This window comes from Protomyctophum parallelum (genome assembly GCF_964188405.1).
Source record: "Protomyctophum parallelum genome assembly, chromosome: 7".
Lineage (NCBI taxonomy): Eukaryota > Metazoa > Chordata > Actinopteri > Myctophiformes > Myctophidae > Protomyctophum > Protomyctophum parallelum.
In genome coordinates this window covers 51,971,026-51,994,854 of record NC_139705.1, presented here as the reverse complement: position 1 = coordinate 51,994,854, position 23,829 = coordinate 51,971,026, and the positions used below count along the sequence as shown (strand labels likewise).

The following is a 23,829-nucleotide window of genomic DNA, read 5'->3' as shown; positions in this document are numbered from 1 at the left end:
ATAAATGCTTCCGTCGTACAGTCTGGAGCAACGGAAGAGCTGTCATGAGTAAAATAGAAGTGGAGCCTCCTCCCCACTTCAGTTTCGTTTTTACAGTCGCACAAAGTTATCCTAATATAAATAGAAATCCTCTAAGCATATATAGCTTGCTGCTTATCAGACATGGAAATGGCAACTTCCTTACTGGGATTTGGGAAGGTGTAGATCCAGACTACAGCGAGACTACAGCAAATAGCAACATTTGCTGTCAAAACCAACAGTGATTTGTAGCACTTTATAATTCCTCTGTCGTCTGCATGTCTGTGAATGAACATCAGTTAAAATAGGTGCTGACTAATGATTGACAGGTGTCACTCACAGCAGCAGGCGTGTCTGGATGTCAGGCCAGGAGGGGGTCAGCTGGGGGTCAGAGTACATTCTGAACAGGATCCTCAGACTGCACGCCAGACTACTGGTCTCCTGCTTCAGGAGGTTGGGCTTAGACTTCCCTTTGAACCCTGGGGGGGAGGGAGGGAGGAGGGGGAGAGAGGGAGGGAGGGAGGGAGAGAAGGAGAGATAGAGAGAGAGAAAGAGAGAGAGGGCGGGAGAGAAGTCATGTTTCCATTAAGCCATGGTATTGTGCAATAAGGCTCTTGCGTATAAACTCCTGGATGGAAACACCTCAACATGCGAATAAGTCTTTCGCTAAAACGTTTTTTTTTTGCGCTGGAAGGGGGTGGATTTTGGTCTACATCAGAAAGAAGGAAATGGAAGGGGGTGGACTTTGGTCTACATCAGAAAGAAGGAAATGGAAGGGGGTGGACTTTGGTCTACATCAGAAAGAAGGAAATGGAAGGGGGTGGACTTTGGTCTACATCAGAAAGAAGGAAATGGAAGGGGGTGGACTTTGGTCTACATCAGAAAGAAGGAAATGGAAGGGGGTGGACTTTGGTCTACATCAGAAAGAAGGAAATGGAAGGGGGTGGACTTTGGTCTACATCAGAAAGAAGGAAATGGAAGGGGGTGGACTTTGGTCTACATCAGAAAGAAGGAAATGGAAGGGGGTGGACTTTGGTCTACATCAGAAAGAAGGAAATGGAAGGGGGTGGACTTTGGTCTACATCAGAAAGAAGGAAATGGAAGGGGGTGGACTTTGGTCTACATCAGAAAGAAGGAAATGCGCAAATGGGGTATCATGGAAACACTTGCGGAAAAGGTTTTTAATTAGCAAAGGCTTAAATGGAAAAGCACCTACAGACAGCTAGAGGGACAGATGTTCTGTTGGTTCCCCAAACAGTGGGTCGGGACCCATTTGTGGGTTGCAGACACTGAGACACATTCCTTTCCCTTCTTTTATTCATGGTTCCTGCTACATTTAGCTTTTAATTATTATTGTCTCAAAACATTTAAAAAAAAAACATTCCCAGAATAATTAAAAACTAATTTAATTACTTGTTTTCCCCCGCAGTAATTTCATGAAGAAATCAAAGAAAAAATAAATTCCATAAATTACAAAACGCATGTTTAGAAAGTAGTGAAAATAGCAGATCTACAAGCTCACAAGACGGCGCGAAGCGTTGCATTATGAGCTTGTAGATCTGCTATTTTTTTTACTAGTTTGGGTCCCGGGCAAACATCTAATCTGTCTCTTGGGTCACGACTCACAACCTAAAAAGTTTGGGAACCAGTGTTTAAATAGAACAGAACCAGCAACAGGCCACAGAGCCCAGGATGGCAGGCCTGGAAAAGAACAGGACATGTTCTTATTTTAGCTACAGTCTAGGGTCACCCCAGTGTGTTTGGGAAGCTTCCAGAAGTCCATTATTACATAAGTACATGATGGTCATTTAGTAATTCTAGTCAAGGCGAGCCAAATGAAGGTGGCTCAGGTCATCTAGTCCAGATGCTTCCTGACCTTCCTGCACACAGCGGCCTTTCCAGGAATTACATTTTGGACAGGCAATAATGTGTACGCCTCTGCCTGTACATGCCTGTACGCAAAGTTGATCCAGGCACAATGAAACCAAAATAAAGCATAAAAACAGCCCAACCCCTGACAGTTCACAGAATGGATGAGTCCTCAATAAGGGCGAGGCACGCCAGCAACGCCTGCCAACCATGTTGTCGGCCATCGCGGGCAGGAGAAAGGGAGCGCTTGATTAGTTTATAAACTATTCTTTTGCCCACCCACCCACCCACAGCATACCCATAGCTTAGCCTACTGACAAAACGAGCTGAGCCGAGAACAACAAACAAATCCATCTATCCTTCTAATGCTGCTCGCTGTGGCTTCTAGACAAAAAACCTGTATTATTAGCGGTCTCTCATTGTCGAATATCATGAACTAATCAAATTATTATGCACAGAATGTTTATGGTTTTCATTTCCCCATGAGCCTTAAAAACCTCATCTACAATTTGAATACCTATGGTCAGATTTGGTCAAATTTAAGACAAATCAAAAAAAGAATTAAAGACTTCTTAAGGACCCGCGGGATCCCTGAAGGACGCTATGCGTTACATTATGCTAAAAATGCTTAAAGATTTACAAATGGATGACCATTGGTGTTTACCTGCTCTCCAGAGAGCCGTCCTCTGCTCATTGTTGGAGTTGAAGTCCTTGGCGAAGGTGTGCGACTCCAGGAGACAGTCCAGCAGCTTGAAGAGATGCTGGGAGGCCATCTGTCTGTACATGCCCTGGTCAGAGCCCGGGTCCACCCCCTGGACCTCCGTCTCCTCTAGAGTGTCCCTCTGTAAGGAGAGACCATAGCCTTTAACCCTGTGTCTGTACATGCCCTGGTCAGAGCCCGGGTCCACCCCCTGGACCTCCGTCTCCTCTAGAGTGTCCCTCTGTAAGGAGAGACCATAGCCTTTAACCATGTGTCTGTACATGCCCTGGTCAGAGCCCGGGTCCATCACCTGGACCTCTGTCTCCTCCAGAGTGTCCCTCTGTAAGGAGAGACCATAGCCTTTAACCATGTGTCTGTACATGCCCTGGTCAGAGCCCGGGTCCACCCCCTGGACCTCCGTCTCCTCTAGAGTGTCCCTCTGTAAGGAGAGACCATAGAGACCATAGCCTTTAACCATGTGTCTGTACATGCCCTGGTCATCTCTCTGTAAGGAGAGACCATAGCCTTTAACCATGTGTCTGTACATGCCCTGGTCATCTCTCTGTAAGAAGGAGACACCATAGCCTTTAACCATGTGTCTGTACATGCCCTGGTCATCTCTCTGTAAGGAGGAGAGACCTTTAACCCTGTGTCTGTACATGCCCTGGTCATCTCTCTGTAAGGAGGAGAGACCATAGCCTTTAACCATGTGTCTGTACATGCCCTGGTCATCTCTCTGTAAGGAGGAGAGACCATAGCCTTTAACCATGTGTCTGTACATGCCCTGGTCATCTCTCTGTAAGGAGGAGAGACCATAGCCTTTAACCATGTGTCTGTACATGCCCTGGTCATCTCTCTGTAAGGAGAGACCATAGCCATTAACCATGTGTCTGTACATGCCCTGGTCATCTCTCTGTAAGGAGAGACCATAGCCTTTAACCATGTGTCTGTACATGCCCTGGTCATCTCTCTGTAAGGAGGAGAGACCATAGCCTTTAACCATGTGTCTGTACATGCCCTGGTCATCTCTCTGTAAGGAGAGACCATAGCCTTTAACCATGTGTCTGTACATGCCCTGGTCATCTCTCTGTAAGGAGAGAGACCATAGCCATTAACCATGTGTCTGTACATGCCCTGGTCATCTCTCTGTAAGGAGAGACCATAGCCTTTAACCATGTGTCTGTACATGCCCTGGTCATCTCTCTGTAAGGAGGAGAGACCATAGCCATTAACCATGTGTCTGTACATGCCCTGGTCATCTCTCTGTAAGGAGAGACCATAGCCTTTAACCATGTGTCTGTACATGCCCTGGTCATCTCTCTGTAAGGAGAGACCTTTAACCATGTGTCTGTACATGCCCTGGTCATCTCTCTGTAAGGAGAGACCTTTAACCATGTGTCTGTACATGCCCTGGTCATCTCTCTGTAAGGAGAGACCATAGCCTTTAACCATGTGTCTGTACATGCCCTGGTCATCTCTCTGTAAGGAGAGACCATAGCCTTTAACCATGTGTCTGTACATGCCCTGGTCATCTCTCTGTAAGAAGGAGAGACCATAGCCTTTAACCATGTGTCTGTACATGCCCTGGTCATCTCTCTGTAAGGAGAGACCATAGCCTTTAACCATGTGTCTGTACATGCCCTGGTCAGAGCCCAACTTCACCACCACCATCTCCACCTCCTCTCTGTAAGGAGGAGAGACCATGGATGCCCTTTAGTCAAAACCTCCCGCAAGGACCACCTCCGAATGGGTTAACACAATTAATGTGGTGTTTTAGGCTGCACAACAGTGACACCTGCTGATGGAAACCAACCAAACGCTATTTTCATGCTCGGACCAGGGGGGGCAGTCAGACAGATATTTCGTGAAGCCACTAAGGAAATCGGCACTTCCTGAAATAATGGCCTGTTGTGGCGCTGTCATTGGGCCCAAAAAAACCCCATATCTCCATAGAGGTCCATGTATTTGGGCCCAACTTCACCTAGACTGTATTACCTTAATAAACATGGTCATGAATACGTTCTGCTTCCAGTCACTTTCTTTTTGGAAAATTATGGTCCCATTTATTAAAATAATGACCATAAAGTCGCGTATGTTCTGAGGGGCGTGGCTACCGTTACAGTCTATGAACGGGAGCCACCCCCCGTCCAGTCAAAATAAAAACCAACGAAGAGTAAGGGGAGGAAGTCCCGCCTCGTTGTCTGGGCCAGCCAATGGCCAGCTGGGCCCAAACGGATCCAGCCAATGGGCCAGCTGGGCCCAAATGGATCTAGAAATATAGCGACTTACAGTGCAAGGAATTGCAGGCTTCATTTTACGTCCATGTTAGACCCGGGGAACGCTTTGTCCATATTTTTTACAGTCTATGGCTCGGACACAGTCAGAGACACACAAAGCTCCACCACTCAAACAGTGAAATAGGTTGTGTCCTGGTTTCTGGTTTCTGGCGCTGCCATTTCACTGAGTTAGCTCCTCTTGAGCGTCATGCGGTGCAAATGCATAATTAATGCCAAACCGCAACTGAACTGCAACGAGATGACATATATATAAAAAAAAAAAGGTTTAATTCTTTCTGCACTTTATCGAGAATGAACTCTAACGAACTCTGTCGGTCGAAAACGAGCACGGCGCCTCACTTATCACGGTACCGTTCGTTAACGACCTCGCATCGTAATTGGCCGAGAGGCACTCTAACCCATTCAGGCCCGACGTCAAAATTAAAAAGAAAATGTCTTCAAAAGTCCTGACAGTTTTCTGAAATACCTCATGTTTCTATATCAGTGGTGCTCAATATTTCATGCCAATGACCCAAGAAATTATATCGACCGCCATCTTGAAAATATGTTGTTCCAGGGACCTCCCCAGAAGCAAAGATTTGAGTTAAAAAAGTTTGCTCTGAAAGAATATATATATATATATATATATATATATATATATATATATATATATATTCAAAGATGTGCACTACATTTTCACGGAAAATAGCAGACCTACAAGCTCGTAGCGCGGCACTCAGTAGATTGAAGCTTGTAGATCTGCTATTTTTCAAAAGCTAAAGCATAACATAATGCTTTAAAACACCAAAAGGGGTTCCCGCCCAGAATGGGCTAAAGCCGCTCCATATAATACAACACAGTACTGCGAACACATCCACCTTATTTACCTTACTGTAACCCAGCAACCAACCGGCAGCCCGCGGGCATTACAGGAACAAAGTCATTTTCACTTTTCTAATCATACATTATATAAAAAATTAAAACAGAAAAGCATTAATAAACTCAAGGTCGTGCTACAACATGAGATATTGGAATTAAGTGTACCTAAAGCCCAGTCAGTGTCGCTCCCCCAGCTTTCAAACAAAAGAAAGTGAAAAAAAGAACCACTGCAGAGTGCAGACTCTAACCACTCCTTGTGGTCCCGCCCCTCATTCAACACACACACACACACACACACACCGCTCCAACGATCTGCAGCGGCCAATGAGAGGGAGGCATCTATTTTATTTTCTATCTATGCGTGTACAGACATGTGGGTGACCCCTGACCCCCTGGGTGTGACCAACCAACCGACCTGTGCGGCGGCCATGTTCTCGGCATCTTCCTTCTTGCTGGTCGCTGGGAAGAAGACGATGTTGTCGATGGTCTGGATCAGCTCCAGCTGCACCACACACTTTATCAACAGCCCGGCAAACAGCTTCTGGTCCGACACTCCTGGTACACACAGAAACACACCACACACTTTATCAACAGCCCGGCAAACAGCTTCTGGTCCGACACTCCTGGTACACACAGAAACACACCACACACTTTATCAACAGCCCGGCAAACAGCTTCTGGTCCGACACTCCTGGTTCACACAGAAACACACCACACACTTTATCAACAGCCCGGCAAACAGCTTCTGGTCCGACACTCCTGGTTCACACAGAAACACACCACACACTTTATCAACAGCCCGGCAAACAGCTTCTGGTCCGACACTCCTGGTTCACACAGAAACACACCACACACTTTATCAACAGCCCGGCAAACAGCTTCTGGTCAGACACTCCTGGTTCACACAGAAACACACCACACACTTTATCAACAGCCCGGCAAACAGCTTCTGGTCAGACACTCCTGGTACACACAGAAACACACCACACACTTTATCAACAGCCCGGCAAACAGCTTCTGGTCCGACACTCCTGGTTCACACAGAAACACACCACACACTTTATCAACAGCCCGGCAAACAGCTTCTGGTCCGACACTCCTGGTACACACAGAAACACACCACACACTTTATCAACAGCCCGGCAAACAGCTTCTGGTCCGACACTCCTGGTACACACAGAAACACACCACACACTTTATCAACAGCCCGGCAAACAGCTTCTGGTCCGACACTCCTGGTACACACAGAAACACACCACACACTTTATCAACAGCCCGGCAAACAGCTTCTGGTCAGACACTCCTGGTTCACACAGAAACACACCACACACTTTATCAACAGCCCGGCAAACAGCTTCTGGTCAGACACTCCTGGTTCACACAGAAACACACCACACACTTTATCAACAGCCCGGCAAACAGCTTCTGGTCAGACACTCCTGGTACACACAGAAACACACCACACACTTTATCAACAGCCCGGCAAACAGCTTCTGGTCAGACACTCCTGGTTCACACAGAAACACACCACACACTTTATCAACAGCCCGGCAAACAGCTTCTGGTCCGACACTCCTGGTACACACAGAAACACACCACACACTTTATCAACAGCCCGGCAAACAGCTTCTGGTCCGACACTCCTGGTTCACACAGAAACACACCACACACTTTATCAACAGCCCGGCAAACAGCTTCTGGTCAGACACTCCTGGTACACACAGAAACACACCACACACTTTATCAACAGCCCGGCAAACAGCTTCTGGTCCGACACTCCTGGTACACACAGAAACACACCACACACTTTATCAACAGCCCGGCAAACAGCTTCTGGTCCGACACTCCTGGTACACACAGAAACACACCACACACTTTATCAACAGCCCGGCAAACAGCTTCTGGTCAGACACTCCTGGTTCACACAGAAACACACCACACACTTTATCAACAGCCCGGCAAACAGCTTCTGGTCAGACACTCCTGGTTCACACAGAAACACACCACACACTTTATCAACAGCCCGGCAAACAGCTTCTGGTCAGACACTCCTGGTACACACAGAAACACACCACACACTTTATCAACAGCCCGGCAAACAGCTTCTGGTCAGACACTCCTGGTTCACACAGAAACACACCACACACTTTATCAACAGCCCGGCAAACAGCTTCTGGTCCGACACTCCTGGTACACACAGAAACACACCACACACTTTATCAACAGCCCGGCAAACAGCTTCTGGTCCGACACTCCTGGTTCACACAGAAACACACCACACACTTTATCAACAGCCCGGCAAACAGCTTCTGGTCAGACACTCCTGGTACACACAGAAACACACCACACACTTTATCAACAGCCCGGCAAACAGCTTCTGGTCCGACACTCCTGGTTCACACAGAAACACACCAGAACACTGAGATGATATTATGAACCCAAACAGCTTCTGGTCCGACACTCCTGGTTCACACAGAAACACACCAGAACATTGAGATGATATTATGAACCCAAACAGCTTCTGGTCCGACACTCCTGGTTCACACAGAAACACACCAGAACATTGAGATGATATTATGAACCCAAACAGCTTCTGGTCAGACACTCCTGGTACACACAGAAACACACCAGAACACTGAGATGATATTATGAACCCAAACAGCTTCTGGTCCGACACTCCTGGTACACACAGAAACACACCAGAACATTGAGATGATATGAACCCAAACAGCTTCTGGTCCGACACTCCTGGTTCACACAGAAACACACCAGAACATTGAGATGATATTATGAACCCAAACGGCTTCTGGTCCGACACTCCTGGTTCACACAGAAACACACCAGAACACTGAGATGATATTATGAACCCAAACAGCTTCTGGTCCGACACTCCTGGTTCACACAGAAACACACCAGAACATTGAGATGATATTATGAACCCAAACAGCTTCTGGTCCGACACTCCTGCAACGCACAGAAACACACAAGAACCTTGAGATGATATTATGAACCCATTCAGACCTGAGACCAGGTTCTACTAAATGTCTTCCAAATCCTGACAGTGTTCTGAAAAACCCTATGTTTCTACAGTATGTTTCAGTGGTTCTCAAACTATTTCATGTCAAGGACCCCCAAGATTATATGTAATTGGCCGCCGACCCCCATCTGAAAATATGTTGTTGCTGATAACATCCAAAGTCGCGGCTAGTGTGAGTGTGAGTGAGTGAGTGAGTGAGGGAGTGTGTGTGTGTGTGCACTCACTAGTGTTGGACTTGGTCCTGCAGGTGTCGTCACTAGACATCTGACTGTGTCCTCTCTCAGAGAGCGCCCGGTCGTAGCTGCTCTGTGACTGAGTGTCAAAGTCAATGTCCTGAAGACAGAGACAGAGGATATGTGGACGTAAATTATCCATGCATTGTCAATGGCATTTAACCCATTCTGACCTGAGATCAGATTCATAGGGGTTTCCACTGGACACACACTGGTCTGATTAACCCATTCTGACCTGAGATCAGATTCTAGAAATGTCAGTCGCTCTTCGATTTTTCAAAAATAGCAGACCTACAAGCTCGTATCGCGCCACTCGGTGGCGCGATATGAGCTTGTAGATCTGCTATTTTTAAATAGCTAAAGCATAACATGATGCTGACACCAAAATGGGTGCCCGGTCAGAATGGGTTAATGTTTGTGTTCAGTTCAACACAAACATTAAACTCACGACAGATCTACTAGTTTGAATTAGGGCTGTCAATCGATTAAAAATATTTAATCTGATTAATCGCATGATTGTCCATAGTTAACTGTGATTAATCGCAAATTAATCGCATATTTTTTATCCGTTCTAAATATACCTTAAATCAGTGGTTTTCAAGATTTTTCTTATCAAGGCCCATTATTTATTCTGCATTTGAGCCACGGACCACCATTTGATGACATTTAGCCTTCCAGACCCAAACTAAAGAACTGTATTGTGTAGACTTAAATTAACTTAAGTAATTCAGCTGTTTAACAACTCTTCAGTGTAAAATTGCCATGCGTCTCTCAACCATTCTGTCAAACTTCACAGTGCGTTAATCGCGCATCAAAAAAAGTAGTGCCGTTAAAAGGATTGTGAGTTAACTAGTTAATAGTGCGTTAACTTTGACAGCCCTAGTTTGAATACGATTCTGTATTTACTGGAACTATCATCGTACTGTATACTGGAACTATTTACTGGAACTATCATCATACTGTATACTGGAACTATTTACTGGAACTATCATCGTACTGTATACTGGAACTATTTACTGGAACTATCATCATACTGTGTACTGGAACTATTTACTGGAACTATCATCGTACTGTGTACTGGAACTATTTACTGGAACTATCATCATACTGTGTACTGGAACTATTTACTGGAACTATCATCATACTGTATACTGGAACTATTTACTGGAACTATCATCATACTGTATACTGGAACTATTTACTGGAACTATCATCATACTGTATACTGGAACTATTTACTGGAACTATCATCATACTGTATACTGGAACTATTTACTGGAACTATCATCATACTGTATACTGGAACTATTTACTGGAACTATCATCATACTGTATACTGGAACTATTTACTGGAACTATCATCATACTGTATACTGGAACTATTTACTGGAACTATCATCATACTGTATACTGCAGAGTAAACCACGTGAGGAAGCTTCTGCTCAACTGGGTTAATGTTTGTATTGTTTGTTTATCTTACCGTATGCTTGCCGTCCCCAGACTCCTCCTCCTGGCCGGCCGGTCTCCACGACAACAAGCTGAGGAGAGAACCAACCAACCAGAGCAGTGGGATCAGGAGTCATGTCGTCATGTGACTACAGTAAGTACATGCTGTCAGAGCTGGGAGGCACCATGCTAATTACCCAAGACCCATTCTGACCTGAGATCAGATTCATACGAGGTTTCCACTGGACACACACTGGTCTGATTAACCCATTCTGACCTGAGATCAGATTCATACGAGGTTTCCACTGGACACACACTGGTCTGATTAAGGACCACTTGACTACTTTTCAACCTACCAATGCACACGCGCGCACACACTATTCAACCTAAAACAAAAAACGCTATTGGATAATAAAAAAAAAAATTGTAAAGAGATTTTAAGTATAGAGTAAATACTGTGTAAACTAAAACAATACAGTAAATACTGTATCTGTAACCTTACAGGTTTGTCTGGTTTAATTTCTACACTCTCAGAGGTAACTTAAGAGTAAAGGGGTTGACTGTCAAACTATAAAACAATGCTAAATGACCGCCCCACACCGAGCTGAGGTCTTAATGCTGGAGCGGTGTACAGTATGTCTAAGCATGTGTAGGCTACTCTCTGTATATCTCAGGGAGCTTTTTCTACACTTGGATGGGGTTATGATATGATATGGTCCTTGATGTTTGTATGTGTGTGATGATTTCTTCCCCTGGTGGCCACACAGGGATAGCCTACTAATGGCTTCATTCTCTGTCCTGAGTTCAATCCCAAATAGGGACTGTGTCCACAGGTGTGATTGCTTTTCGTTGATTTGTTTCTGCCCACTTATACCTCTCTCTATATATATATATATATACACACACCTGTCCTATATGCGCTGCTATCCACTCCACTCTATATATATATATATACACACCTGTCCTATATGCGCTGCTATCCAGTATACCTGACGAAGGCCACAGAGGCTGAAACCTTGTGTGTTTTACCCCGCCTTGGTAAATAAAGTGTTTGGGGAGCTTTCAAAACGGTGTGCAGACTTATTCTTTCTTTTGCAGCATGTCTAAGTCTAACCCGTGGACAAACAGACTTGGAATGACATGGTGGGTCATGGAGGGACGTACGCGTGCGGGCTGGTGTTCTGGAAGATCTCCAGCATGCAGGAGCAGGTGACGTGCCACACCTCCGGGCTGAACTTCTCCCCGTTGAGGATGACCAGGTTCTCCAGACAGTTGGTGCCCGAACGCGCCAGCTGCTCATTGTCTGTTGGGCCAGGGAGGTAACGGTACATTGTTACGACCAGGGAGGTAACAGTACAGTGGACGGTTACGGTATGTCAACAAACAGCTGCTCATTGTCTGTTGGGCCAGGGAGGTAACGGTACAGTATGTCAACAAACATGGACCGTACACCATAATAACGATTGTGATTGTGTAGACTAGAGGCAAGGAAGCAACCAGGTGCTCAGGAGGTGGTGCAGTTATACAAAATGTAAAAATAGTAAAAAGGTGCTCCTGGGATCAGTCGGGATAACACCATCTATAGAACAAAGCGGAGATCCGGGAACACTTAATAGTTCAAAAGGAGGAAATCTTTATTCAACTGACATGTTTCGACCTATATGGTCTTCATCATGGCTAGAATTGTGTTTGTGTATTGAACGGTCTTGCAAGAAAGTTTTTTTTTTGCACCATTATTTTCCCCCCCATTGTGATTAATACAATAACATACAATAACATACAATATGAATAAATGACCGTTCAGGATTCCCTCAGAATGCCTAGATCAGATACACTCACCCTGTCTGACACACCACTGCAGCTGGGTGAAGATGTATACCTCACAGAGGTATATAAGAGGTTAAACTCACCCTGTCTGACACACCACTGCAGCTGGGTGAAGATGTATACCTCACAGAGGTATATAAGAGGTTAAACTCACCCTGTCTGACACACCACTGCAGCTGGGTGAAGATGTATACCTCACAGAGGTATATAAGAGGTTAAACTCACCCTGTCTGACACACCACTGCAGCTGGGTGAAGATGTATACCTCACAGAGGTATATAAGAGGTTAAACTCACCCTGTCGGACACACCACTGCAGCTGGGTGAAGATGTATACCTCACAGAGGTATATAAGAGGTTAAACTCACCCTGTCGGACACACCACTGCAGCTGGGTGAAGATGTATACCTCACAGAGGTATATAAGAGGTTAAACTCACCCTGTCGGACACACCACTGCAGCTGTGTGAAGATGTATACCTCACAGAGGTAGATAAGAGGTTAAACTCACCCTGTCGGACACACCACTGCAGCTGGGTGAAGATGTACACCTCACTGAGAGGTAGATAAGAGGTTAAACTCACCCTGTCGGACACACCACTGCAGCTGGGTGAAGATGTCGGCGAGCAGAACCTCACTGAGCGGTTCGTAGAACTGCGTGAACACGTCACAGATGGCGTACAGCGCGTGGTTACATGTGGTCGTCATCCACTCCGTTTTCTGTGAACAAAACCGATCAAAACACAAACAAACACTGATGGGGCTACAAACAAAAAAGCCGGCTGTTGTCGGGTTTCGCCAACAACTTTCAGTCCAGTTGCATTAAAGGCTATTTGGATTGAACAACATCAATGTGTGTGTTGAGTTTTCAGGAGAGCACAGGAACACGATACCTACGGTTGGCTGTTTTCAGCAGAAATCATTTCATGTCTTTTATCTCCTGAATTTTCCCAATAAAGCTCTACTCTTGACGGAGCTCTTCTCTTATCATGCATAAGGGCACCACACCCCCACCCAGGGCCCAGATAAAATAATGAACATAGTTTTTTGGGGGGGGATTTGAGTAATGTTGTCAGCTCACCTCTGTCTGCTGCTCCGGCAGCTTCATGTTATCATTATAATTATCATGTTATCATGTTATCACCTCTGTCTGCTGCTCCGGCAGCTTCATGTTATCATTATGTTATCATTATTATTATCATGTTATCACCTCTGTCTGCTGCTCCGGCAGCTTCATGTTGTCAAAGATCCGGAAGACGATCCTGAAGAGGTCGTGCCACCAGTGCTTCTCAAACGTGTGTCCGTAGCTCTTCATGATCTCAAACATGACCGTCAGTCCCCTGTCACAGAAAACACACACATGACCGTCAGTCCCCTGTCACAGAAAACACACACATGACCATCAGTCCCCTGTCACAGAAAACACACACATGACCGTCAGTCCCCTGTCACAGAAAACACACACATGACCGTCAGTCCCCTGTCACAGAAAACACACACATGACCATCAGTCCCCTGTCACAGAAAACACACACATGACCGTCAGTCCCCTGTCACAGAAAACACACACATGACCATCAGTCCCCTGTCACAGAAAACACACACATGACCATCAGTCCCCTGTCACAGAAAACACACACATGACCGTCAGTCCCCTGTCACAGAAAACACACACATGACCGTCAGCCCCCTGTCACAGAAAACACACACATGACCGTCAGACCCCTGTCACAGAAAACACATACATGACCGTCAGCCCCCTGTCACAGAAACACACACATGACCGTCAGCCCCCTGTCACAGAAAACACACACATGACCGTCAGTCCCCTGTCACAGAAAACACACACATGACCGTCAGTCACCTGTCACAGAAAACACACACATGACCGTCAGCCCCCTGTCACAGAAAACACATACATGACCGTCAGTCCCCTGTCACAGAAAACACACACATGACCGTCAGTCCCCTGTCACAGAAAACACACACATGACCGTCAGTCCCCTGTCACAGAAAACACACACATGACCGTCAGTCCCCTGTCACAGAAAACACATACATGACCGTCAGTCCCCTGTCACAGAAAACACACACATGACCGTCAGTCCCCTGTCACAGAAAACACACACATGACCGTCAGCCCCCTGTCACAGAAAACACACACATGACCGTCAGCCCCCTGTCACAGAAAACACACATGATTTGTCACAAAAAAACATAGTATTTTCTTCCACGGAACAGTGCACTAAACTTTTGTGCACTGTTCTGTGTCAGTGTGTCAACGGTGTCAGTTACTGGGACGTCTGAGGTTAAGAAATTCCACAGAAAAGGGAGATAGAAATATAATCTCAAGAAGGGATTAAGGTTAGTGTACCAGCTTTCCTGATTGAGTCATCGTTATTAGGAAATGTACCCATATATAATCACGTCATCATGTGTCTGCTCTATCAGTACTGTATTAGGGCTGGGGCGGTATGGGGTTTTTATTACCGCGGTTATTGTCGGCCCCCATACCGCCAGGAACGGTTTAGTCCCTTGTTTGTGCCGAATCTGGGTTGCACATTTTGTGTTTGTTGAACTCCTTCTGGTGTTGTTGTGTTGCTGGTATGATTAGACTGACTGAGACTCACTGATTCCTTTATTATTATGATACACTTTTCATTTCATATCACACCATATGCACTCGTAGGCCTAGAACTTAGGTCGCCAGAACAGCACGGACAAAAAAGAAAAGTAAAAAAAAAAAGAAAGTATGCGTTACATACCGGCGGTATGGCGATATTGCGGTTATTGCACCAAGCCATATACTGTATATCAGGTAACCTGAGTTTAAGGGAAGCTTGGAATAAGGGTAACCGTGAGATATGAATAGATCAGTGGTTATCAAAGAAAATAAATATATATATATATAAAGAAAATCACACCCGTGTGAAGTGAGTGGTGCAACCCCATGGGGAGTTCCAGACCCACAGGAACGCACAGGGCCCGGGACGATTCTGACGAGCCGCCCCGCGTCCGAAACAGTTGAGAAATGACAGAGTTACCGTGTGGGGGTCCCTCTACTGTACTGTACTGTACTGGCACACCCGGAATCACCATATATAATGCTAATATGTCCGTGTGTGTGTTTGTGTGTGTGTTATGTTGTGCACAGGTGGTGAAAAACAACCATGCTGTTTTCGTGCTCAGACGCACCCACCTACCCAGCCAGCCACCCACACAGCGCTCTGTAAGGGAGTGGTTTCACCACTCGAAAAGAAAAAAATACATTTAAGTTCACGCCTGGGCTTGATATAATTTGTTGCATGTAATATTGTGAAATCAAGCCCTTAACACACTGCGTGAAAAGAGGAGTTAACGGGCAATTATAGGCACTAGATTTGCCCGTAAACCTCAAGTTTACAAAGTTTTGATGGTACAAATTTGGGAGTTTACCGGAGTTTGTTGGAAAGTTTAACGGTAGTTCTCTGTAATATACACATCTGTATTCCATGCTTTTTGCGCTGTGACAGTCAGTCATGATTTAATTTCAATATTATGTTATAAGCGAGCAGACACATGCAATTATATGGGCACGTTTCCTAATAATGGTGACTCAACCAGGCAATCCGGTACACCTTCCCTTCTTGAGAATCAAACTCCCTGTCACAAACACACATGATTTGTCACAAAAAAACCTTGTATTTTCTTCCACGGAACAGTGCAGTGCAGTGTTTGTGCACTGTTCCGTGACAGTGTGCCAATGGTGTCAGTTACGTTTCCTAATAATGGTGACTCAACCAGGCAATCGGGTACACCTTCCCTTCTTGAGAATCTAACTCCCTTTTCTGTGGAAGTTCTTGACGTCCGTCTATCAACAATGAGTCAGTAAGTACACTGGAAAGAACGGTTTGTTGTTGCTTACAACGCGTCATGCCGAAGCACGTTGTGAGCTTGTAGGACTGTTGTCTTCGTCACATGACATGTGGTGCACATTAGGCTGCATCCTGAATGTTGTGTACATAACTCTACTGTCGGGGAGAAACCAACTAACTCCAAATACAAAGCAATGCTGTTGTGACTTAATATATAAGTCTATTACGTCTGTCAATTACTTCCATGAGAGGAGGCAAGGTGGTAGATGCTTTAGTAGACATTGGAGACAGACATAAAGGGTGTTCAACAGCACTGATTTATGCAAAAAAAAGAAAAAAAAGAAGATTGAGTAAGGTGGTTTCCTCTCGGACCCGACAGCAACGATATGTTTTTTCCAGTCACTGCAGGTGTGCTATGGTCATGCTGTGGTCCTACCTGGTTCTAAAGGGCATTGTCCTACCTGGTTCTGAAAGGTATTGTCCTACCTGGTTCTGAAAGGTATCGTCCTATGGTCCTACCTGGTTCTGACGTCCAGCTTGCAGCGGTTGATGATGCAGGAGAGCTCAAACAGGATGGGGAACCAGCCTCGAACCCACACGCGGTCCCCAGGGGCCACGTTCATGTCGTCACTGGTGTACTCTCTGAGAGCCTGGACCAGGGGGGACAACACATTTAATCAATTTAGATCTGGAACGCATCTGTGTCACCTCATAGATTCTAACCATTATTTTAAACTTTAGCTTTTAAAATAGCAAATCTACAAGCTCATAGCGTGGCAACGAGTGCCGCACTACGAGCTATCACAGCTCCTACCTGTGGCCTCTCAGAGACGTATTTATTACAGTATGAGTAACATGTACAGCTTCCTACCTGTGGCCTCTCAGAGACGTATTTATGTACAGTATGAGTAACATGTACAGCTTCCTACCTGTGGCCTCTCAGAGACGTATTTATTTACAGTATGAGTAACATGTACAGCTTCCTACCTGTGGCCTCTCAGAGACGTATTTATTACAGTATGAGTAACATGTACAGCTTCCTACCTGTGGCCTCTCAGAGACGTATTTATTACAGTATGAGTAACATGTACAGCTTCCTACCTGTGGCCTCTCAGAGACGTATTTATTTACAGTATGAGTAACATGTACAGCTTCCTACCTGTGGCCTCTCAGAGACGTATTTCGCACAGTGGCGTATGAGCCGGATGGCCTCCATGCTGGTGTCGGGGAAGGCAGCGTTGCACACGAACTCTGACAGACACTTCACTGCATCCTGGAAGGAGTCGATGGCTGCTGCAAAGTGCTGCTGGAAGGTGTTCACTGGAGGGAGGGAGGGAGGGGGGTAGAAAGGTGGGTGGGAGGGAGGGAAGGTGGGCAACAACAGACAAAACATTAGCGTATGGTACCCTCACATGTTCTCCCCGTGTCCCCTAGGGTAGATACCCTCACATGTTCTCCCCGTGTCCCCTAGGGTAGGTACCCTCACATGTTCTCCCCGTGTCCCCTAGAGTAGGTACCCTCACATGTTCTCCCCGTGTCCCCTAGGGTAGGTACTCTCACATGTTCTCCCCGTGTCCCCTAGGGTAGGTACCCTCACATGTTCTCCCCGTGTCCCCTAGGGTAGGTACCCTCACATGTTCTCCCCGTGTCCCCTAGGGTAGGTACCCTCACATGTTCTCCCCGTGTCCCCTAGGGTAGGTACCCTCACATGTTCTCCCCGTGTCCCCTAGGGTAGGTACCCTCACATGTTCTCCCCGTGTCCCCTATAGGGTAGGTACCCTCACATGTTCTCCCTGTGTCCCCTAGGATAGGTACCCTCACATGTTCTCCCCGTGTCCCCTAGAGTAGGTACCCTCACATGTTCTCCCCGTGTCCCCTAGGGTAGGTACCCTCACATGTTCTCCCCGTGTCCCCTAGGGTAGGTACCCTCACATGTTCTCCCCGTGTCCCCTAGGGTAGGTACCCTCACATGTTCTCCCCGTGTCCCCTAGGGTAGGTACCCTCACATGTTCTCCCCGTGTCCCCTAGGGTAGGTACCCTCACATGTTCTCCCCGTGTCCCCTATAGGGTAGGTACCCTCACATGTTCTCCCCGTGTCCCCTAGAGTAGGTACCCTCACATGTTCTCCCCGTGTCCCCTAGGGTAGGTACCCTCACATGTTCTCCCTGTGTCCCCTAGGGTAGGTACCCTCACATGTTCTCCCCGTGTCCCCTAGGGTAGGTACCCTCACATGTTCTCCCCGTGTCCCCTAGGGTAGGTACCCTCACATGTTCTCCCCGTGTCCCCTAGGGTAGGTACCCTCACATGTTCTCCCCGTGTCCCCTAGGGTAGGTACCCTCACATGTTCTCCCCGTGTCCCCTAGGGTAGGTACCCTCACGTGTTCTCCCCGTGTCCCCTAGGGTAGGTACCCTCACACGTTCTCCCCGTGTCCCCTATAGGGTAGGTACCCCCACAAAAAACATGCAGTAATCCTGGTCTCTAAACTGCCTCCCCCTGGCCAGCCGGGGCGCCTGATGGAGGGGAAAGGAACTGGTCGGAATAACGTGTTCCTTCCACTCGCTACGTCCGGCCGGGGAAACTCTCCCATGTCAGGTTGTAAAAGGAGCAACTTGGACACTCAGGCATGAAGGCATGAGGCCAGCCCCACGGTCTATGGGATCTAATACTCACTGACTATGAGGCCCGTGGTCTGGAAGGCCAGCTCCACGATGGTCTCGTCGTGGTCCGAGGCCGCCTGGTGGAACACCGAGAAGATGTTCTTCCAGCCGGAGCGGATGTTGGCCGCCTGGGAGTTCACCATCTGGGCCACGCAGCGGATCACCATGTCCCTGATGGTGGGAGACCTGGGAGGGGGCAGAGAAGAGAGAAGAGTTCACCATCTGGGCCACGCAGCGGATCACCATGTCCCTGATGGTGGGAGACCTGAGGGGGCAGAGAAGAGAGAAGAGTTCACCATCTGGGCCACGCAGCGGATCACCATGTCCCTGATGGTGGGAGACCTGAGGGGGCAGAGAAGAGAGAAGAGTTCACCATCTGGGCCACACAGCGGATCACCATGTCCCTGATGGTGGGAGACCTGAGGGGGCAGAGAAGAGAGAAGAGTTCACCATCTGGGCCACACAGCGGATCACCATGTCCCTGATGGTGGGAGACCTGAGGGGGCAGAGAAGAGAGAAGAGTTCACCATCTGGGCCACACAGCGGATCACCATGTCCCTGATGGTGGGAGACCTGGGGAGAGAAGAGAGAAGAGTTCACCATCTGGGCCACACAGCGGATCACCATGTCCCTGATGGTGGGAGACCTGAGGGGGCAGAGAAGAGAGAAGAGTTCACCATCTGGGCCACGCAGCGGATCACCATGTCCCTGATGGTGGGAGACCTGGACCGGAGGGAGGGGGGAGGGAGGGAGGGAGGGAGGGAGGGAGGGAGGGAGACGGGAGGGAGACGGGAGGGAGGGAGGGAGACGGGAGGGAGGGAGGGAGACGGGAGGGAGGGAGGGAGGGAGGGAGACGGGAGGGAGACGGGAGGGAGGGAGGGAGGGAGGGAGACGGGAGAGAGGAGGGAGGGAGGGAGGGAGGGAGGGAGGGAGGGAGGGAGGGAGGGAGGGAGGGAGGGGGCAGAGAAGACTGGCGTGTGTCATGTGCGTGATTCGTTTGGGAGAACATGGAACATTATAACCTACTGGTGAATTTTATTGAGTTTATGGTAAAGCTGGGATACCCGGCTTAAACCCATTCTGACCTGAGATCAGATTCATACGAAGGTTTCCACATGGACACTCACTGGTCTGATTAAACCCATTCTGACCTGAGATCAGATTAAAAAAATGTCAGTCGTTTTTTCAAAAATAGCAGATTTAGCAGAAAAATAGCAGATCTACAAGCTCATATCGCGCCACCGAGTGGCGCGATACGAGCTTGTAGGTCTGCTATTTTTCAATAGCTAAAGCATAACATGACGCCGACACCAAAATGGGTGCCCGGTCAGAATGGGTTAAACCCACCGGGTGGGTAATAGGTGGTGGGTCTCGGGTCAGGGTTCAGACTAGTACTGTACTTTCAGCTGCATGATTCAAAACACTTTTGACTCAATTTTACAATTTAGGCATTTAGCAGACGCTCTTCATATCGGGCATTTTCTGTGTCATTTAGAGATGTCATCTCTCAACCATCCTCCAGGCATCATATACCTCAGTGTTTCACTGCCTGTGTGTTACAAGCTCGTAGCTTGTAGATCTGCTATTTGTGGAAAATGTGTGGAAATCTTAATATATATTCTTTCTTTCACAGCGAACGTTTTTTTAACTCATATCTTTGATCATATATTGCATACAATATTTGGGGGTCCTCAATATGAAATAGTTTGAGAACAACCTACAGAAACATAGGTATACAGAAAAGTGACATATTCTAGAAAACCTTTTCTATAATCTGACCTCAGGTCAGGTTATATTTTGGTACCTGTTCTTCTTCATGATGTGTTCAAACGGCCGCAGGAAGTCCTTCTGGAAGCGGAAGTTGGCCAGCTCTCCTTTCTCCAGGAACTTCATGGAGAGCTGCCGGAGAGAGTCCACGGCGAAGATGGCTACGTCCTCGTTGGGGTTGCAGCCCACCTACAGACAGACAGAGAGAGACAGTTAGAGAGTCCACCTACAGACAGCCCACCTACAGACAGACAGAGAGACAGACAGAGACAGTTAGAGAGTTAGAGAGTCCATCAACAGACAGACAGACAGACAGTTAGAGAGTCAGACATCATCATCAAGACCAGGAAGGAAATAAAAAACGGATGTTTGGATCCATTTGTTTCTGGTAAAAAAAAAACATTGTACGCCAAATTAGCCAATGTCTCTTCTAGTTTAGCCTGTGACCCCGAAAGAGAAATTAGACGTTTGCCCGGGACCCAAACTGGTGAAAATAGCAGATTTACAACACGTCGTGACCATCGATTAACGCAGATGTTGTCACCTGGATCAACGACAGGTCTGCTCATGAGGGGCGCGACAACGCAAGCGTCAAAAAAAAAACAGCTCAACAGAATCCAGGGCTACTAAGTCGCGGGGGGCGTGTGAAACTGTGCACGGAATGAGCACGCGCGCCACAATTTCATGGGACCGCGCTCACGTCAATATGCTTGCGTTGTCGCCCCTCGACATCTCGAGCGAGTACAGAATTGAAAATGAATCGTTAATCGCTCTTCATCCGAATTGACCTCTAAACATTGGTTCTGCAGCACCTCGACCTTCGACCTCGTGTGCGTCAGAGTGTAGATTAGGAGAGTACTAGTAGCGACACGCTTTGATCTCGTAGTTCCAAACATTTCTCCTATGTCTGGAACTATCCCATTGAGACAAAGCGGGTGCCTATGGGCTATAGTTCCAAACATTTCTCCTATGTCTGGAACTATCCCATTGAGACAAAGCGGGTGCCTATTGGGCTATAGTTCCAAACATTTCTCCTATGTCTGGAACTATCCCATTGAGACAAAGCGGGTGCCTATGGGCTATAGTTCCAAACATTTCTCCTATGGCTGGAACTATCCCATTGAGACAAAGCGGGTGCCTATTGGGCTATAGCTCCAAACATTTCTCCTATGTCTGGAACTATCCCATTGAGACAAAGCGGGTGCCTATTGGGCTATAGTTCCAAACATTTCTCCTATGTCTGGAACTATCCCATTGAGACAAAGCGGGTGCCTATGGGCTATAGTTCCAAACATTTCTCCTATGGCTGGAACTATCCCATTGAGACAAAGCGGGTGCCTATTGGGCTATAGTTCCAAACATTTATCCTATGGCTGGAAATATCCCATTGAGACAAAGCGGGTGCCTATGGGCTATAGTTCCAAACATTTCTCCTATGGCTGGAACTATCCCATTGAGACAAAGCGGGTGCCTATTGGGCTATAGTTCCAAACATTTCTCCTATGGCTGGAACTATCCCATTGAGACAAAGCGGGTGCCTATGGGCTATAGCTCCAAACATTTCTCCTATGTCTGGAACTATCCCATTGAGACAAAGCGGGTGCCTATGGGCTATAGTTCCAAACATTGCTCCTATGGCTGGAACTATCCCATTGAGACAAAGTGGGTGCCTATGGGCTATAGTTCCAAACATTTCTCCTATGGCTGGAACTATCCCATTGAGACAAAGCGGATGCCTATGGGCTATAGTTCCAAACATTTCTCCTATGGCTGGAACTATCCCATTGAGACAAAGCGGGTGCCTATGGGCTATAGTTCCAAACATTGCAGTGTTGGTTTCGTCGACTAGATTAGATGTGTCTTTAACCCATTCTGACCTGAGATCAGATTCATACGAGGTTTCCGCTGGACACACACTGGTCTGATGGACCCATTCTGACCTGAGATCAGATTCTAAAAATGTCAGTCGCTCTTCGATTTTTCAAAAATAGCAGACCTACAAGCTTGTAGATCTGCTATTTTTAAATAGCTAAAGCATAACATGATGCTGACACCAAAATGGGTGCCCGTTCAGAATGGGTTAATAATATCCACACAAGAGGGAGAGTTGTTTTGCTCAGGTCAATATGCATAATATTCAGGACAATACATAAATGTACAAATACAATAAAACACCCAGCAGAGTACAAATAATTCTAAAGAGCCATCTCGTCGACTACAGTGTTTCACTGACGAAAACTAAAATGGAAACTAAATGAAAACTAAGCTATGATGACTAAAACTATAAAAGGCTAAATTATACACTGAAAATTTCGTCAACAAATAAAAACTAGACTACACTACACTTCACCAGAATTCAACGGCCGCTACACAAACACACAGGCTGTGAATGTCCAGTCGCTCAGCGAACAAACACACAGGTTGTGAATGTCCAGTCGCTCAGCGTTCACACACACACAGGCTGTGAATGTCCAGTCGCTCAGCGTTCACACACACACAGGCTGTGAATGTCCAGTCGCTCAGCCTATGGGCTATAGTTCCAAACATTTCTCCTATGGCTGGAACTATCCCATTGAGACAAAGCGGGTGCCTATGGGCTATAGTTCCAAACATTTCTCCTATGGCTGGAAATATCCCATTGAGACAAAGCGGGTGCCTATGGGCTATAGTTCCAAACATTTCTCCTATGGCTGGAACTATCCCATTGAGACAAAGCGGGTGCCTATTGGGCTATAGTTCCAAACATTTCTCCTATGTCTGGAACTATCCCATTGAGACAAAGCGGGTGCCTATTGGGCTATAGTTCCAAACATTTCTCCTATGGCTGGAACTATCCCATTGAGACAAAGCGGGTGCCTATGGGCTATAGTTCCAAACATTTCTCCTATGGCTGGAAATATCCCATTGAGACAAAGCGGGTGCCTATGGGCTATAGTTCCAAACATTTCTCCTATGGCTGGAAATATCCCATTGAGACAAAGCGGGTGCCTATTGGCTATAGTTCCAAACATTTCTCCTATGGCTGGAACTATCCCATTGAGATAAAGCGGGTGCCTATGGGCTATAGTTCCAAACTGGAACTCTTGTCGTGACAAATCATGACAACACACACAATATTTTGGACCAAATAAATAATTACAAAGAAGAAAAACAACAAAAAATTTGTTGTAACCTGCCGTTTTTTTCTACTTTCTAATTATTTTGTTTGGCCCGAAATATTGTGTGTGTTGTCATGATTTGTCACGACAAGAGTTGGCTTCGTACGAC

At 46.8% G+C, this 23,829-nt stretch overlaps 1 protein-coding gene across 8 annotated transcripts in view; it reads right to left on the bottom strand.

Annotated features, from left to right (window-relative positions):
- Positions 1-23,829, bottom strand: part of arfgef2 (ADP-ribosylation factor guanine nucleotide-exchange factor 2 (brefeldin A-inhibited)) — a 79,672-nt gene that overhangs the window by 3,941 nt on the left and 51,902 nt on the right. For 7 of the 8 annotated variants that reach the window (XM_083770157.1, XM_083770161.1, XM_083770159.1 and 4 more), the window contains 12 exons: positions 20,600-20,751; positions 18,809-18,981; positions 17,297-17,457; positions 16,657-16,787; positions 13,494-13,623; positions 12,868-13,003; positions 11,623-11,761; positions 10,493-10,550; positions 9,004-9,112; positions 6,158-6,297; positions 2,552-2,729; positions 359-497 (listed from right to left, as the gene is read on the bottom strand). In XM_083770157.1, the coding sequence (XP_083626283.1) occupies positions 359-497; positions 2,552-2,729; positions 6,158-6,297; positions 9,004-9,112; positions 10,493-10,550; positions 11,623-11,761; positions 12,868-13,003; positions 13,494-13,623; positions 16,657-16,787; positions 17,297-17,457; positions 18,809-18,981; positions 20,600-20,751 (1,646 nt within the window). Of the gene's footprint in view, positions 1-358; positions 498-2,551; positions 2,730-2,903; positions 2,928-6,157; positions 6,298-9,003; positions 9,113-10,492; positions 10,551-11,622; positions 11,762-12,867; positions 13,004-13,493; positions 13,624-16,656; positions 16,788-17,296; positions 17,458-18,808; positions 18,982-20,599; positions 20,752-23,829 lie in introns of all 8 variants that reach the window. The other variant, XM_083770158.1, reaches the window with a different exon arrangement.